Genomic DNA, 16,413 nt, shown 5'->3' on the forward strand with positions numbered 1-16,413 from the left:
TTCCTCCAGCACTGTTCTTTCTGCTTAGGATTGTTTTGCTATTCTGGATCTCTTATTGTTCCATATGAATTTCTGGATTGCTTCCTCTATTTCATTAAAAAATGGTTTTGGGATATTAATGAGTATTGCATTGAATTTGTAGATAGCCTTTGGCAATGTTGCCATTTTGATTATATTAATCCTCCCAATCCAGGAGCATGGGAGGTTTTTCTGTTTCATTAGTTCTGCCTTAATTTCGTTTTTCATGTTTTTAAAGTTCTCATCATAGAGTGTCGGGCCTAAATTCCACATCCCCCACCTTTCCCCGGGGAGACGCCAAGCCTCAAATTGTGAGGGGTGGTCGGCTCTGCTTCTCCTGCCAGCAGGAGAGGCGGAGTGTGTCCCTATCGGGCTAAGCTAAGCTGAGGTAGGGCTGCCGAAACCCCTGATCCCAATCCCTCTCACATTTAAGAGCAGACGCCAGACACGAAGATCTCAGGGAGCTGGTCCGATGGACTACCAGCCTCAAAGGATTTTATTCAAGGGAGGGGTTTATATAACAGTAATGGTGGGCAGGAAGAGGAGGGACTAACTGGGTATTAACGATTAGCTAGTGAACTGTCCATCATGGTGATGTCACGGAACTTCCTCCATGGGCGGAGACCACAGCCCCCCAAGGACCGGGTCTCTGGGGTCTCCAGCTGCCATGGTGGCACACGTGCTTGCCGCTGAGGGGTGGGGGGTGGCCTGGCTTCTTTTCCGGTTGAAGCTGGAAAGAGGCGGGATGGGCTAAAGCCAGCTGTCCCCTCTTAAAGGCACAGCCATCCCCAACAATAGAGAGCTTTCACTTCTTTGGTTAAGGTTATTCCTAGGTTGTTTTTTTTTTTTTTTGCCAGTCCTGGGCCTTGGACTCAAGGCCTGAGCACTGTCCCTGGCTTCTTTTTGCTCAAGGCTAGCACTCTGCCACTTGAGCCACAGCACCACCTCTGGCCATTTTCTGTATATGTGGTGCTGGGGAATCGAACCCAGGGCTTCGTGTATGGGAGGCAAGCACTCTTGCCACTAGGCCATATTCCCAGCCCCGGTATTTTATGTTTTTTGAGGCTATTGCAAAAGGAGTTGCTTTCCTGATTTCAGCCTCAGTGTTTGGGTCATTAGCATATAGAAAGGCCATTGATTTTTGAGGGTTTATTTTATATCCTGCAACTTTGCCAAAGTTTTGGATCAGCTCTAGTAGCTTAGGAGTAGAGTCTATGGGGTTCTTTAGGTATAGGATCATGTCGTCTGCAAAGAGAGAAAGCTTAACTTCATCTTTTCCTATTTGGATCCCCTTTATATTTTCTTCTTGCCTAATTGCTTTTGTTAGGAATTCTAGTACTATGTTGAAAAGAAGGGGAGAGAGCAGACATCCCTGTCTTGCTCCTGATTTTAAAGGGAATGGCTTCAGTTTTTCACCATTTAGAATTATGCTTGCTGTTAGTTTGTCATAAACTGTCTTTATTATATTCAGGAATGTTCCCTGGAATCCCAGCTTTTCCAGGGCTTTTATCATAAATGGGTGCTGGATTTTATCAAACGCCTTTTCTGCATCCAGAGATATAACCATGTGGTTCTTTACCTTGCTCCAGTTGATGTGGATTACATTAATTGACTTGCGTATATTGAACCAACTTTGCATCCCTGGGATGTATCCAGTTTGATCATGGTGAAACCACAGAACTATGCCCACTTAATCTTTGATAAAGGAGCTAAAATATGGTCTGGAAGAAAGATAGCCTCTTTAACAAATGGTGCTGGAAAAACTGGTTCAACACATACAACAAACTAAAACTAGATCCTTATAAATCACCCCGCACCAAAATCAATTCCAAATGGATCAAAGACCTCAAAATCAAAATAGATACCCTGAAAACCCTAAAGGAAGGAGTAGGAGAAACACTTGGGCTCCTTGGCACAGGACGGAGCTTCCTTAACAAAGACCCAGAAATGCTACAAATCATAGAAAGGATGGACAAATGGGACTGCATCAAACTGCAGAGCTTCTGCAGGGCAAAGGACATAGCTCGCAAGATAAACAGAAAGCCCACAGATTGGGAAAAGATCTTTACCAGGCATACAATGGAAAAAGGCCTCATATCTAAAATATATGCAGAACTAAAAAAATTACATTGCTCCAAAACAAAACTGCAAAGAACCAATAGCCCTCTCAACAACTGGGCTAAAGACTTAAAAAGAGACTTCTCTGATGAGGAAATGAGAATGGCCAAGAGACATATGAAAAAGTGTGCTACATCACTGGCCATAAAAGAAATGCAAATCAAAACATTGAGATTCCATCTCACCCCAGTAAGAATGTCCTATATCAAGAAAACTTAACAATAACAAATGTTGGAGGGGATGTGGCCAAAAGGGAACCCTACTTCATTGTTGGTGGGAATGTAAACTGGTTCAGCCACTCTGGAAAGCGGTATGGAGATTCCTCAGAAGGCTAAACATAGAGCTCCCTTTTGACCCAGCAGCCCCACTTTTGGGCATCTACCCAAAATACCACAAACAAGAACACAAAGCCACCAGCACAACAATGTTCATCGCAGCACAATTTGTCATAGCTAGAATCTGGAACCAACCCAGATGCCCCTCTGTAGAAGAATGGATCAGGAAAATGTGGTACATATACACAGTGGAATTTTATGCCTCTGTCAGAAAGAATGACATTGCCCCATTCGTAAGGAAATGGAAGGACTTGGAAAAAATTATACTAAGTGAAGTGAGCCAGACCAAAAGAAACATGGACTCTATGGTCTCCCTCATAGGGAGTAATTAGCACAGGTTTAGGCTAGTCACAGCAGAGGATCACAAGAGCCCAGTAGCTATACCCTTATGAACACATAAGAAGATGCTAAGTGAAATGCACTCCATGTTATAAAAACGACTGTTATATCACTGTTGTAATTACTTTCATCATGTCATGAGAAACCATAGCTTCTATTATTGATGATGTTCTTGTATCCCCTTCCTGTGGTTGTATCTGCAAAATTTCTGTATCTTATCTGAATACATTGGAAACTGTGTATACTCGTATTAGAACTAGGAAACTGAAAGGGAATACCAAAATCAAGAGACACAGGGTAAAAAGACAAATGGCTACAAAAGCAATACTTGAAAAACTGTTTGGTGTAAATCAACTGAACAACTCATGGGGGGAAAGGGGGAGGGGGGAGGGGGGAGTGAGGGAGGAGGTAACAAACAGTACAAGAAATGTATCCAATGCCTAACGTATGAAACTGTAACCTCTCTGTAGATCAGTTTGACAATACAAATATTAAAAAAAAAAAAAAGAAGTAGTGCTGTGGCATCAGAAGCCCTAGCTACAGCTCTGGGCTCCCTGTATGCTTTGAGGTGACCCTCCCTCCATGGTTTAAAAAAAAAATCTTCTCAGCTGGGTAGAGTAGCTCATGCCTGTAATCCTAGTTACTCATTTGGCTGAGATCTGAGGATCATGGTTCCAAGCCAGCTCAGACAGGAAAGTCCATGAGATTCTAATCTCCAATTAAGCACCAAAAAAGCTGAAAGTGGAGCAGAGTTCAAGCCCCAGGACTGGCATGTGCACACGCACACACACGCACAGAGAAACAGAGACACACAGACACACACACACACACACACACAAACACACACACACACATTTTCCACCTGTCCTTATGCTGGGACATCCTTGCATTAATATAATACTATGGAAAAATAAATTTAGATTCCTTGATTTCTCCATTTCTAAGATGGGCAGAATGATCATGGTTGTGCAATCACTAGCATTATTTCTTAGAGTTTTTAGCTTGCATTGCTAGTTTAGAGACCAAATCAGCCTTTTAATTAGTGAGTTTCTTTTCTTTTTTAAAAGGACTTAGTATTTTATGAACCTAATCATGGATATCAATGCAACTTAAAGGCCCAGAATTTTCAGAAACTGGCTACTTCAAGTGAAAGCTTTAGTATTAATTATTAATGTGTGTTTCCCAATTTACAATGTAGTAAGTCTCCAGCAAATTGATATTTTTCAAATAACTTGCAATTTTGTGTGTGTGTGAAGATTTCTTTCCAATTTGGTAGGTGAATAATGTTTCTTTTAAGGTGCTCTTTTCCTGTTTTATTTGTTTCTTCCTCTCTTGTACTGTCAGCCCTTCAAAATAGTCGAGTGCATAGGTCAAAGAGAAGTTGCAGAAATAGACAAGATCCAGCCCAAAACATGGCATGTTTCTCCATCTCCTCATCTGACAGCCTTGTGAAAGGAAATTTATAATCTCATTGGGAGATTCAGATTTTCCCTCTAACTTGCCAAGGAGTAAATAATACTTATTCAGTTCCTACATTTTGGTTCTGCAGATAAATCTGTGACCTCAAATCTGGACACAAAGGGAAATAGTGATGTAGCTAGAGAACATTTCCAGAAAATTATTTTTCCCATATAAAAATTTAGCATTCAGAAAAGTTTAACAAAGCCCATTGTCTCACTATTTGTTATTTAATAGGATATTAATTGTATAAATGTCTCCTTGGATTTAGGTTGTGTTATATATTCTATTCCATATACATTTAATTTTATGTGCCATTATTTTGTTTTGTCTTGTGAACAAGGTTTTGCTATGAAGAACAGCCTAATCTATAACTCAGGTTCTTCCTTGCTTTTTCTCCCCAGCATTGGGCTGTTTTTTTTTTTTTTTAATTTTGGGGTGTGAAGAATGGAACCAAGGCCTTTTGAGCATGCTGGAAAAGTATTTACCAACTGAGATACATTGCTAGGCTTCCCATGTTTTCACTTAATATTTTATCTTTTAGATACTTTTCCTGTTATTATAAGCACAAAATATGTAATATGTATTTTCTTGAGATAGTTGCATATTTTCATGAGGTCATACTGATTTGATACATGTGTATAATGTATAATGATCAGGTTAATAGCACTTCCATTTCCTCCAAAATTCATCACTTTCATTTAGTGTGTGTGCGCGCATGCCAGTTCTGGGGCTTGAACTTGAACTCAGGGCTTGTGCTGAGCTTCCTTGAGTTTTTTATGCTTATGGTGAGTGCTCTGCCACTTGAGCCATAGCTTTAGTTCTAGCTCTTTGCTAGTTAGTTGGAGATAAGAGTATCCTCGATTTTTCCTACTGGCTTTGAACCACAGTCCTCTGATCCCAGTCTCCTGGGTAGCATGAACCATCAGAGCCCGGCTCATCACTTTTATATATTGAGGATTTTATGCTCTTTTAATCATCTTAAAATATAGGTTACAATAACCAAAAATTATCCTACTGTGCTATAGAAAACCAGAACTAATCTCTGTATTGTGTCCCTTATCTAACTTTTCTACCCTACTTTCCAGTCTGTAGTGATCAATATTCTACTCTGTTCTTCTATGAGATGAACTTCATTTTCTTTTTTGTAGGGTCGTATGCTTGATAGACTGATGCTCTACTGCTTGAGCCATGCCCCCAGATCATTTAGCCAACTGTTTCGCTAGGGTATTGTGCTTTTACCCTGGCCAATCTTAGACTTCAATACTCCCAAGTAGCTAGAATTATTCATGTGAGCCACCACATTGAGTAGTTTTTAAAGTAGGGCCCCAGTTGTCAACTGAATTGATGTATCACAGTTACTTAAACACTCCTTTTATGACATATTTAAATTTCCCACTCTTAAATATAAATAATGCTTCCATGAACATTCTCTTGTAGTAAGCTTTTTCTTTAGGGATAGAAGTGGGTCAAAGTGAATGAACAATTTAAACCAATTACTTTAAATACTGTCAGCAAGTAGGTTAAGAAAACTGGAGAGTAGGTTACTAAAGAAACACTGGAATATTTTTGTATATATATGTATATATATATATACAGAGAGAAAGATATGAATGAATGATTTAATTAACTAAGTGATGTGGGAGGTGTGTGCTCAGGGTTTCCCATGGAGATAAAGGAGTGGGAGTCACAGATGTCTCAGGGGACTTCTGATCAGGTATGCATTTTGTGGGATCATCATTTAAGGAGTGGGCTTCTGTACTTCTGGGCTCTGACACTTTTATTGCCTGCTTTTCAAGGTGAACACAAACAGGAGGTGATTCCTCCTTTCCACCACAGGCAAGAGCTTCAGAGTGATCTTCTCAAGTACTCAGATCTGCCCTCACTTCCTTGTCCTGCAATTCCTTTTTCTGCTACTATATTAACTTGTATCTCATTCAGGAGCCTTGAATCTGTCAACCTAGCTACAGTACAAATCCTCCCCCCCTCCCCACCAAACCTCAGAGACTTCTACCACACACATTAATTTCTTAGACATTTCTCATGTAAGACAGGGTCAGCAGTAGCATATTCCACAAGAGTTCAGGTTCAGGGCAGAAGGAATGGCTTCTCTCTGAGGTCCACTGGACAGCACAGAAGCTAGATTGGTTAGCTATTACATCACCGTGACAAAGCACCTGACAAAAACAACATAGTGAGGGAAAGATTTACTCTTCTTACAGTCATAGAGCTTTCCATCCATAGCCTTTGCGTCAGTTGCTTCTGGGTCTATGATGAAGCAGAACATCATGGTAACAGGAGAATGTGGCAGAGGCCCTCACCTCATATTACACAGCAAGCAGAGAACCAAGAAGGGCCAGGAGACAAGAGACATCTTCTAAATGGCATGGCTCCACATCCTGTTTCCATCAACTTCCAATCATGTACCCCCATTATGACTCTATCAACAGATGAATCTATTCATGAAGTCAGAGCCCTCATGATCTAAAAGCCAGTCAGGTGGCACCAAAGATCCCACCATAGGAGCCTGTGGGGAATGCTTCATACTCAAACCATAACAGAGGTCAACCCAGCTGTGAATATGCAATCCTTGACACAAGTACAGTGGATATCATCTCTGCTCACACTCCAGTGGAGAATGGAGGCAAGGGGCTTTCATTAGACTATATCTGAAATCAAGAGGTTGAATATATTCCCTCTGAACAGAGATTCTGCAAATCATGTGACAAAAGTTGGGATGTATAGTTGAGAGCAAGCTGATGTGACTGATGATGCACTCTTCTACCGGCCTGCTGGGAAGCGACCTCCTATTTTTCTGCTAATTCCAGTCCACCTCTTTCCCTTGGTCCACTGCAGCACAAAAAACTCAAAAGCTGGCCTAGCACGAACTACTCTGACCCTAGCCAGAAACATCGAAGGATTTACCAAAGTAGTTAGTTCATGGAGGATGCAGTTTTGGGCCTCTCCATCACCATGGCAGATGGTATCTTCTGACTACAGAATATCTCTTCCTCCCCTCTTTATCTCCTTCCCTCTTTCCCTTCCTCCATCCTTCTTCTGCATTGTGCTGGTGATTGAGGAATCATCTCATTTTTCTTCCCTTTAATTTTAGTAAACTCATTTATAGGCAGTGGAAGGCTCTGGAAGAAGCTACATGGCCCCCTGGGGTTTTGCAGCTTCTTCCTAATTCTTGTGCAACACTTGATCTGGGGGAGTCAGCCACTGTGTGGGAAAACCTGACTTGCCCAAGGGACTTTGGTTGAAAACTGGTTGACAGACCCAGCTTGGCCTCCAGCTACCCTGGGTATGGGGGTATGGGTGAATCACCTTGGCTGTCAGTTTTTGCTGTCCTTTATCTAAGATTCCGAGTCCATGGAAAAAGTCAGCTTGGTTTAGGTATCTTGGTTCAAGGTAGGGTACGGTGGCCATTGATCCTCTCCTTGGGACAATGAATCCTGAAAGGATGAAAGGCTTGCTTACCACTGGAAAGGGAATGGAGGCAGATCAGGTCCCACAGATGCTTACAACAAATATTACCTGAGATAGCTTTTGAAAATGCAAATCTAATAATTGTTTTTAAGCCTGCCAGGGGCTCTGCATGGTTTTCATAAGAAAGTTTATATGGCTCAGTTTAGCACAGAAGGCCTCTCAGGGATGACTCCTGTTCATCTTTACTCATTGGTCCAACACCACTCACAGAACCTTTTGCTCACCCCAGTGGGGCACAAGTGTTCTTGGTGGGGGGGGGATGATCTCATCTACTTCCAGGGCTTAAATATAATCTGTATATTAAGAGGAGGGAGGGAACTTCTGCAGTAGGAGAGCAGGTGGGTGGGAGTAATGATGGTATGATGTGGGTCTTGAACAAGTCAGTGCCTGTTTGGTGCCTATTTGGCATTTTGTCATAGGGAACATGGAATGGCTCGCAGCCATTCATTTTTCACTTTCTCCGTTCTTTTTCCTGCCTCCAAATGCATTTTGGTTTGTAACTTTATTTATTTATTTATTTTTTTTGCCAGTCCTGGGGCTTGGACTCAGGGCCTGAGCACTGTCCCTGGCTTCTTCCCGCTCAAGGCTAGCACTCTGCCACTTGAGCCACAGCGCCGCTTCTGGCCGTTTTCTGTATATGTGGTGCTGGGGAATCGAACCTAGGGCCTCGTGTATCCGAGGCAGGCACTCTTGCCGCTAGGCTATATCCCCAGCCCTGTAACTTTATTTTTGAAATGGCAAGGTACATGTGGGTGCAAGGCTAGAATAAACCCACCTGAGAGATTGTGTGTCCCCAAGTGCTAGGTGTGCTCACATCACTTGTCTTTCTGTTTCTATTATTTGGTTCTTGTTTGAATGACACTCCAGACTGTAAATGCTTTGGGGATGAAGATGGAACTTGATGAGTAAAGTGATTACTCTTTAAACTGAGGGCTGGATTGGTTAATTGCCAAGGCTATTCTGTGTTTTAGATCTGTCATAAATTATAGGATGAGGGAGGAAGTTTCTCTTGTGTGGCTATTTGATCTGATGGGAGGTCATTGAGAACTGGTAAGATTGGACTAGAGACCATTAAATCTGAAGTTGATAAGGGACCAAACCACCGTTCAATCTGACATCATTTTACTTGTGAACACCTGCTGGTAGGTTTTTCCCTTAACAGTACTGGATTTACAATCCTATGCATGATTAGTAACTCATAGCCTATAGCAGAACATCTGTAAGAATGAATTTAACCACCTTTAATCTTTTGTTGTTTTGTGTGAGTATTGGAGCTTGAATTCGTGACAAGGGTATTTATTCTCTTAGATTTTCCACTCAAAGCTTACATCCTACTACCTGAGCCACAGTTCCACTTTACTGTTTAATTGGAGATAAGAGTTTCATGGACTTTCCTGGCTGGGCTGACTTTGAATCACAATTTTTAGATCTACCTCCTGAGTAGCTAGGATTACAGGCATGAGCCACTGGCACTAGACTTTTAATTATTTCTTTTGAGCAGCTTTAGCCATTTCTTTGGACTTTTACCAGCTTTGTACCAGACTGTGCCTTAAATTCATGCTCTGTTTCTTAAACTTGAGCATGCATCAGAACCCCCTGGAGCATGTAGGAAAACATATATTGTTGGGATCCCTCAGAGTTTGTGCTTCAGTAGGTCTGGGATAGACTCATTCAGCATATACTTCTCTAACACGTTCCCAGGTGATGAGGACGCTAGTAATCTGTAGGTGTTCTACACTGTGACATCCACTGGTGCACTGAGAGCTTTAGTTTCTGTCTGGGTTGACTGGAGATTATGATGAAAGGGTAGTGACTCATTTGCCTCTTTCTAACTCATAAAGTTCTCTGAGGTTTGAGCAGGAGGGAGGAGGAGTCTGTATTCTTTATGGTGACCAGATCCTGGTGCCCTTGTCATTTATCAGGTCATCCTATCAAAAAAGGTCACAAACTACCATTTGCAATCCCCACCACCCTCTGTCCCCAAAACCTTGAAGCAGCTCACAGCACAGAGGAAGAGACAACCATATTTGCACACATTTACAGTGTTTGCTCCTGACCTAAATCTTCCAGCTGCTTAGAGACTGCTGTAGTTCCAGGCAGGGGTAATGGGAGCATGCAGTGGAGATGCCTAGAACCTTCAAGTGGTGGATGACTGAAACTGGCCACTTGAAGGCCATCAGGTGACATGTACTTGAAACTGCTTGGATGGCTTGGGCAAGTCTCCTAAGCCTTGCCCCATTGTTAGGCAACATCCCTCCCTCCCCTTCCCAACCATAAACGAAGACCTGGGACTGGTGAGTGGAATCTTGGGGATTTATGAGTGGATGGGCAGAACTCTGAGAGCCTGAGTAGAAAGCTGCTGTATAAACACAATCTATTATTAATACAACATTAAAAAAATAGCATCACACCCTCTGCTATTAATAACTGCTTTGGGCTGCAGACGTGGTTGGGTTCTGACACACAGGCTTCAGCTTTGCTAGAAAGAGTTTCTGTGGTTTTCAGATGTGCAGTACATTCAAAAAGAAGAGGAAAATGGGTATTCACAACAGTTTTGAGTATTTCCATAAGTATGCTGGTGAAGAAGAAATGATTACAATTCTATGGAATTCAACTTTCATAAATCAAAATAGAAAATTCATTTTGATTGTCATTATATTTCAGAATTTTTTCCTTCCTTCCTTCCTTCCTTCCTTCCTTCCTTCCTTCCTTCCTTCCTTCCTTCCTTCCTTCCTTCCTTCCTTCCTTCCTTCCTTGTTCTTCTTCCTTTCCTTTGGCTTTTTTCTCATTGCCCTTCCTTTCTTTTTCCCTGTTCTGTTTCCTTTTCCCCTCTCCGTTCCCCATTCCCCCTTTAGTGCCAGTACTGGGGCTTGAACTCAGAGTCTCACTCATTTGGCCTTTTCCCTCAAGGTTGGAGCTCTACCTCTTGAATCACAGCTCCACTTCTGCCTTTTTTCTGGTTAATTGAAGATGAATCTCATAGACTTTTTTGCTCTGGATGTCTTTGAACTTTGGTTCTTACATCTCAGCTTCCTAAGTTGCTAGGATTATAGACACGAGCCACCAATGCTAGGCTGTATCTCAGATTTTCATTTCAGTGGGGGTATTTGGCAGAACCATTAGGAGCCTTTCTTTTTTTTCCAACCTTATTGGTAGCAGTTACTGCTCCTGAGACTTCATGGAGAGAAACATAGAGGTGACTCAGTGATTGGTTAATCAGTTGGTAATTCTACACACACACACACACACACACACGGGGGGGGGGGGAAGAGAGAGAGAGTGAGCTCGTGCAACCTGCTACTATAGACATTTAGAAATAGAAGGTAATGGCTTTTGATCTAAGGGATGTATAGTGTACTTTTGAGTATAGATGTATAAAAAAGAAGTTATGTACAATGAGTTTCATCATTCTCACTTGGTTGCTTTAGTAATATAACATATTCACAGCTCACATTTTGTGAATGGTAAGGGCTTGTTCATAGTGACATTGTGAAAGATGGATTCCTATAACATCATTGTCAGGATGAAGCACGGGTGTTTGTCCCATATCCCTACCCAGAGGAGTATGTACTGATGTGGTCAGGATGCAGTGACAGGTTGCATGTAGTTCTGGTGCACTGATGGAGACTACCTCACTTATTTCTTAAGGAGAAGGATCTGACCAGCCATGTACCACAGAGCTGCTACGGTTCATTGGATTCCATCCTTCCTCACCTGCAAGATGGCCTCTCCCTTCCTGCTTCTGTTCAAACAGCTGTGTGCTTTATACCACAGTAGGAGTGTCCTAGGAAAGGCCTCCCATGGGTTTAGCTCTTGCATTAGCTAAATATTAGACTAGGCCAGTAAACAAATGTAGGGTCTTGAGTTCACCCTAGAGATTCTGCTAAAAAAAATTGAACCAGGTAGCTGGGCACATTGTCTCACTCCTGTAGTCTGTGTTACTCAGGAGGCTAAGAGCTGAAGATTGTGGTTCAAAGCCAGTTAGGGCAGAAAAGTCTATGAGACTCATATCTCCAATAAAAATACCCCCCCAAAAAAGCCAGAAGTGCAATTGTGGCTCACATGGTAGGGTGCTAGCCTTGAGCAAAAGAAGCTTAGGAATAGCACCAAGGCCCTGAATTCAAGGACCAACACAACACACACACACACACACTCACACACACACACACACGAACCACAGTGATTCTCAAGGAACATACAAAAATGTTTCCCAAGTGAATGTGAGTGAAGTTTTCCTTTAAGACTAAAAGGTGATGGATTTGTGGTTGGATTTATCAAAAGAGGATACCCTGACTCTGTGTCACCTAGGGATTTTGTGAATGGGGGAAAACCCCATACTGAAAAACCTTGGAAATCTAGCCTCACTTGGGCTCTTTTCCCATACTGACTTCCAGTATACATTTGCTCTGATAGAAATAATTACTTCAAACCCCCATCACATTAGGTCTTTGACTATTTTCTGAGGGGATACATGAGACTCAAGAGCAGGTGCTTTGAGAGCATTGATTTCCAAGTTCTGGGAATCCCTGCCTTTGCCACAGTCCTCGGTTACTCAGAGACCCTCCAGTAGATGTACCTCACTCCTCCATGAGTCCTCTCCATCCCTGATTGCCTGATGGGACTGTCACTAGCCCTCAGTGCACTGTCCCATGTTAGCTGCATAAGCTGCTCTTACTGCCTGACTTTTATGAAGATGCATGGTACCCTCAGTTCCTGATTCATTTATTCAAGTCTCCCTTGAGAACCCTAGCCCTTTCATTGCTTCTGTTTCCACCTCTTCCTCCTCTTCCTCCTCTTCTTCCTGCTCCTCACTTTGCTCTCTCCTGCAATGGTTTATTCTTTTTGTCTAGGTCTTTAAAAGAGTAAAACTTACAGTAGAAGCCTATTGGGTAGATTCCCTGTAGCCTTGCTTATTCTCTTTTATTCCTGACTTCTGAATTTTGAGGATTGTGTCTGTCCACAGGTTTATTAGGATAATAAGTAGGTTCCCCTTCCAAGTTCAGTGTCCAACTCAAGACCATGCTGTTAGTCCAGAGAAGAGAATCTTAGGCTGGAACATGGAAAATGATCTTATTTGATAGCTTGGATAAGACTAAGCAATGAAGACATTAATTTGGGATAGGAACAACCTAGAGATAATTGTACACATTCTTCTATCTTTCTTTGTTTTCTTTGGGATTTTGACTTGTATATTAGCATTATCATTTCCTCATGTTTGTCTCTTGAGGTGTGCTGTATCTAGACGGCCAGAGACTTCTACATCACAAGCTCCAAAGATTTCCTTGTCATTCCCCACCCCACACTCCCTCTGTGTCCCTGTCAGTCCCTGTCAGCTTTACCTCTGGCTGTTTCCTAACTTCCTCTTGTGTTGGGTACCTTGGTTGACCACACCCTTCCTTCTCTCCCTTCACATTGAAAGAAAAAAAAATCTATCTTACCACAAACACTCTTTTGTCTTTACCAAATCACTCTTCCTCATCAGTGGGAAAAATCAAAAGAAGAATCCAGAGTAGACTTTGCCTTTGTCTAAGCTAATGTGAATGGGTTACTTTTCATGCTTTGAGTTTCATATTGTTTTATCTTCAGGTAGGAAATGTTCCCAAGATCATTCAGCAAGCTAAAAGATCAGGCTTGGGCTCTGTTCTTTGTTATTTAGCTCTTTATCCTTTGGTTTGAGGGCTGAAGTATCATGTTAGTCAGGACAAAGGGATAGATTTCATGTCTGGAAGACCCTTCCATGCAAGTGCTCATGGATGCTGCTAGTGATGTAAGATGGTGAGCTCCTTTCCTATGAACTGTATTCTCTCAGAAGTGAGAGAATAAATAGACTTGCAGTCTGTCCTGGGAGTGTGGCAAGTTGCAATTGAGTTCCATTCCCAGAGTGTGTCCCTGTCTCCGTCAATGGTGCTGATTGCTCAGTTGTGTGGAGTTCTCCCAGTTAAGACTCTCAATGTTTTGTTTTGTTTTGTTTTACAGAGCCTGTGTCATCTTGGGGGTGATATTCCTTCTCTCTTCCATATGTATAGTGGTCAAAGCCATCCATGACCTCTCAACTAGGCTGCTCCCAGAAGTGGTAAGGTCTTCCTCCTCTTTTAAAAAACAAAAACAAAAACAAAAACAACACATAAATCTTCCTGCAATTCCTGCACAGCCTCTCAGCACACCTTTACTTAGAGGATCTGGGCAGGTAGTGATAGTGATGGTAATCATGGGAAATTCAAGGACTGGAATGGGAGGACAGAAATGTAAATGACTTGCCAGACAGAAGTACTGGGTAAGATGAAGAGGTTTCAAATAGTTGAGCTAGTACTGGGTTCATTGTTCTCCTGTGTCTTTTGACTAATTTCATAGCAAGATGTCTTTCTTTTGGCAAGGAGAACTGGAACAGTGATTTAATCTCTGGTTTTTGCATCTGTTGTTCAGTATTCATTCAATTGTGGTTGTAATAAGATTTATTTTTTCCTTTGTACCTCAATTCAATACATAAATCTTTTCACATTAGGTCTTTTTTAGTATAACTTCATTCAGATAAAGCAATTGGAGGATGCAATTTCATATTAAAATGCATCTTTGAATGCTTTGACCTTTGGGTGAAAGTCATTACTTGAACTTGAATTCTTATATTTGTCGTCCTCAGCCTATCAATGCTGAGAAAAGAAATATTTCTCCCATCAGGCAGTCTTCATAGAAGGCAAGTGATTTGGTTACCAGGAGATGGAGATGCTGCCTTTATAGCAATGCTTAGGCTAGGAGTTCACAGCAGTATAAGTGTGAAATACGGCCTTGTAGGATGTGATTTGGTTTGAATGTGGCTGTGATGCACACTTAAATATGATCAAAATGATCAGATTATTAATTTCACTTTTAGAAAAATATATATGAATTCTTTTGGGGTGATGCATTGTATGGATATGTTTATGGGTAATGACAATGGAGTGGAGCATTCTAGTACCTTCAGTAGAGGCTGTAAGTTGTTTTCTACTTTTTTTGTTTGTGCTGATATGGGGGCTTGAACTCAAGACCTAGGTACTGCTAGCTTTTATGCTCAAGTGCTGGTGCTCTACCACTTGAGCCTCAGCTTCACTTCTGGGTTTTTGCTAGTTAAGTGGAGATGACTCTCACAGATTTTCCTGCCTGGGCTGGTTTCAAACTGTGATTTAAAAAAAAAATCTCAGCCTCTTGAAGAGTAACAAAGATTACAGGGGTGGACCACTGGCACCTGACTCTACTCCCTTTTACACTGAGATTAGAGCCAGCTTTTTCATAATCCTCCAGGGCCTTAACTGCTATTGATTACTGCCATTGGCTAGAAGCAGATGCTCTATTATCTCAGTCACACCAAGGAAAGATGGATGGCTGGTTAACAGTGTACCTACTTAGGGGATTTGATTGTTTTCAGCAGAACAAGCTCAATCAAATCCTAGTATTTATTATAGTCTTGTGCTCTTCATGCTTAAGTACTGAATTCCCTCATTTGGGTTGCCTTGGAGTCTTAGACTTTTCCATATTTGTTTTCCACCAAACAAATTTTCTATCCCATGTTCCCTTCTGTCAGAATCTGAACATAAGAGATGAAGGCACTGAGTGTGATTGTACACATAAGACATTTCTGCGTCTTTCAGGAGATGCAAACATGCCTCAACTTTTAAGAAATGTTACTGGGTAAGCATTTTCAGCAGTATGCCAGTTGACATATCATTTATATGGGCATTAAAAATTTATTTCCAGCAGGGGTAACTTGATATGGAATGGATGACTGTGCACCCGGCTCTTTAGAGGGCCTCATGTCTTTGTTCAGAATTACTTTTACCTGAGAACAGTCTCTTTTATTCCAGGGTGTAAAATACTCTTAAATGACAAGCTTACCAGCCTAAATTCTATCTCAGGAAGTAACTGTTCAATGTTCTGTTTCAGGTAGCATTCCCGTGGATTGACCCCAAATAGAGATACAGCTATTGCAGTTTTTATCAGTTTTGGGATGGGATTTAAGAAATTACAAACCAGGCATGGTGTGTTATCCCTATATTCCAAGCTACTTGGGAGGCTACTTGGAAGGATCTTGGTTCAAGTCCAGCTAGGGCCAGAATAATAAAAATGAGGTTCTTGAGGCCCTCATCTCAATCAATAAAAAGCTGAGTGTCATGGTGCACCTGTCACCCAGCTTTATGGGAGGTATAGACAGGAGGATCACTGTCCACATCATCCCTACAAGTTTGAGGCCAATTCTGAGACAAAATTTGTGTCTTGATAACAAAATACAAACAAAAAGGCTGGATGTAGCTCAAATAGAGGTTACAGTGCTTGAAGCCCAGGGTTCATTTCTTAGTACCAGAAAAAAATTGCAACTATTTATGGTGAAATTTTTTTGGTCTTTAGCAGAGAGTAATAATGAATGGTTAACAAATAGTACTTTTGAGCTGCAGGAGCTTGGGTTGGGCTGTGTATGGGGAGAGAAAGGTTCCTATGTGCTGAACAGCACATAAGGACAGGTAAATGCTACCAGGTTATAGCCAAAGATTTTTCATTCTCAAGTCTTTGGTTCATTTGCTGTGCAGTAGGAGTTTCTCGAAACCAGGAAGCTTTAGCCAAGCCCCAACCTCTGGCCTGAAAAAATGAGCATTCATCTGTAGTACTTAATGTAAATTGAGAGCCACAA

The 16,413-nt window shown here is 41.6% G+C and overlaps 1 protein-coding gene across 1 annotated transcript in view; it reads left to right on the forward strand.

The window, feature by feature from the left end:
- Tmem163 (transmembrane protein 163) overlaps positions 1-16,413 on the forward strand; it is a 222,799-nt gene that overhangs the window by 174,492 nt on the left and 31,894 nt on the right. Inside the window, exon 5 of the mRNA XM_048345598.1 lies at positions 13,734-13,830. Within this exon, the coding sequence (XP_048201555.1) occupies positions 13,734-13,830 (97 nt within the window). The remainder of the gene's footprint in view (positions 1-13,733; positions 13,831-16,413) is intronic.

Source organism: Perognathus longimembris, chromosome 4 (assembly GCF_023159225.1).
Source record: "Perognathus longimembris pacificus isolate PPM17 chromosome 4, ASM2315922v1, whole genome shotgun sequence".
Taxonomy (NCBI): domain Eukaryota; kingdom Metazoa; phylum Chordata; class Mammalia; order Rodentia; family Heteromyidae; genus Perognathus; species Perognathus longimembris.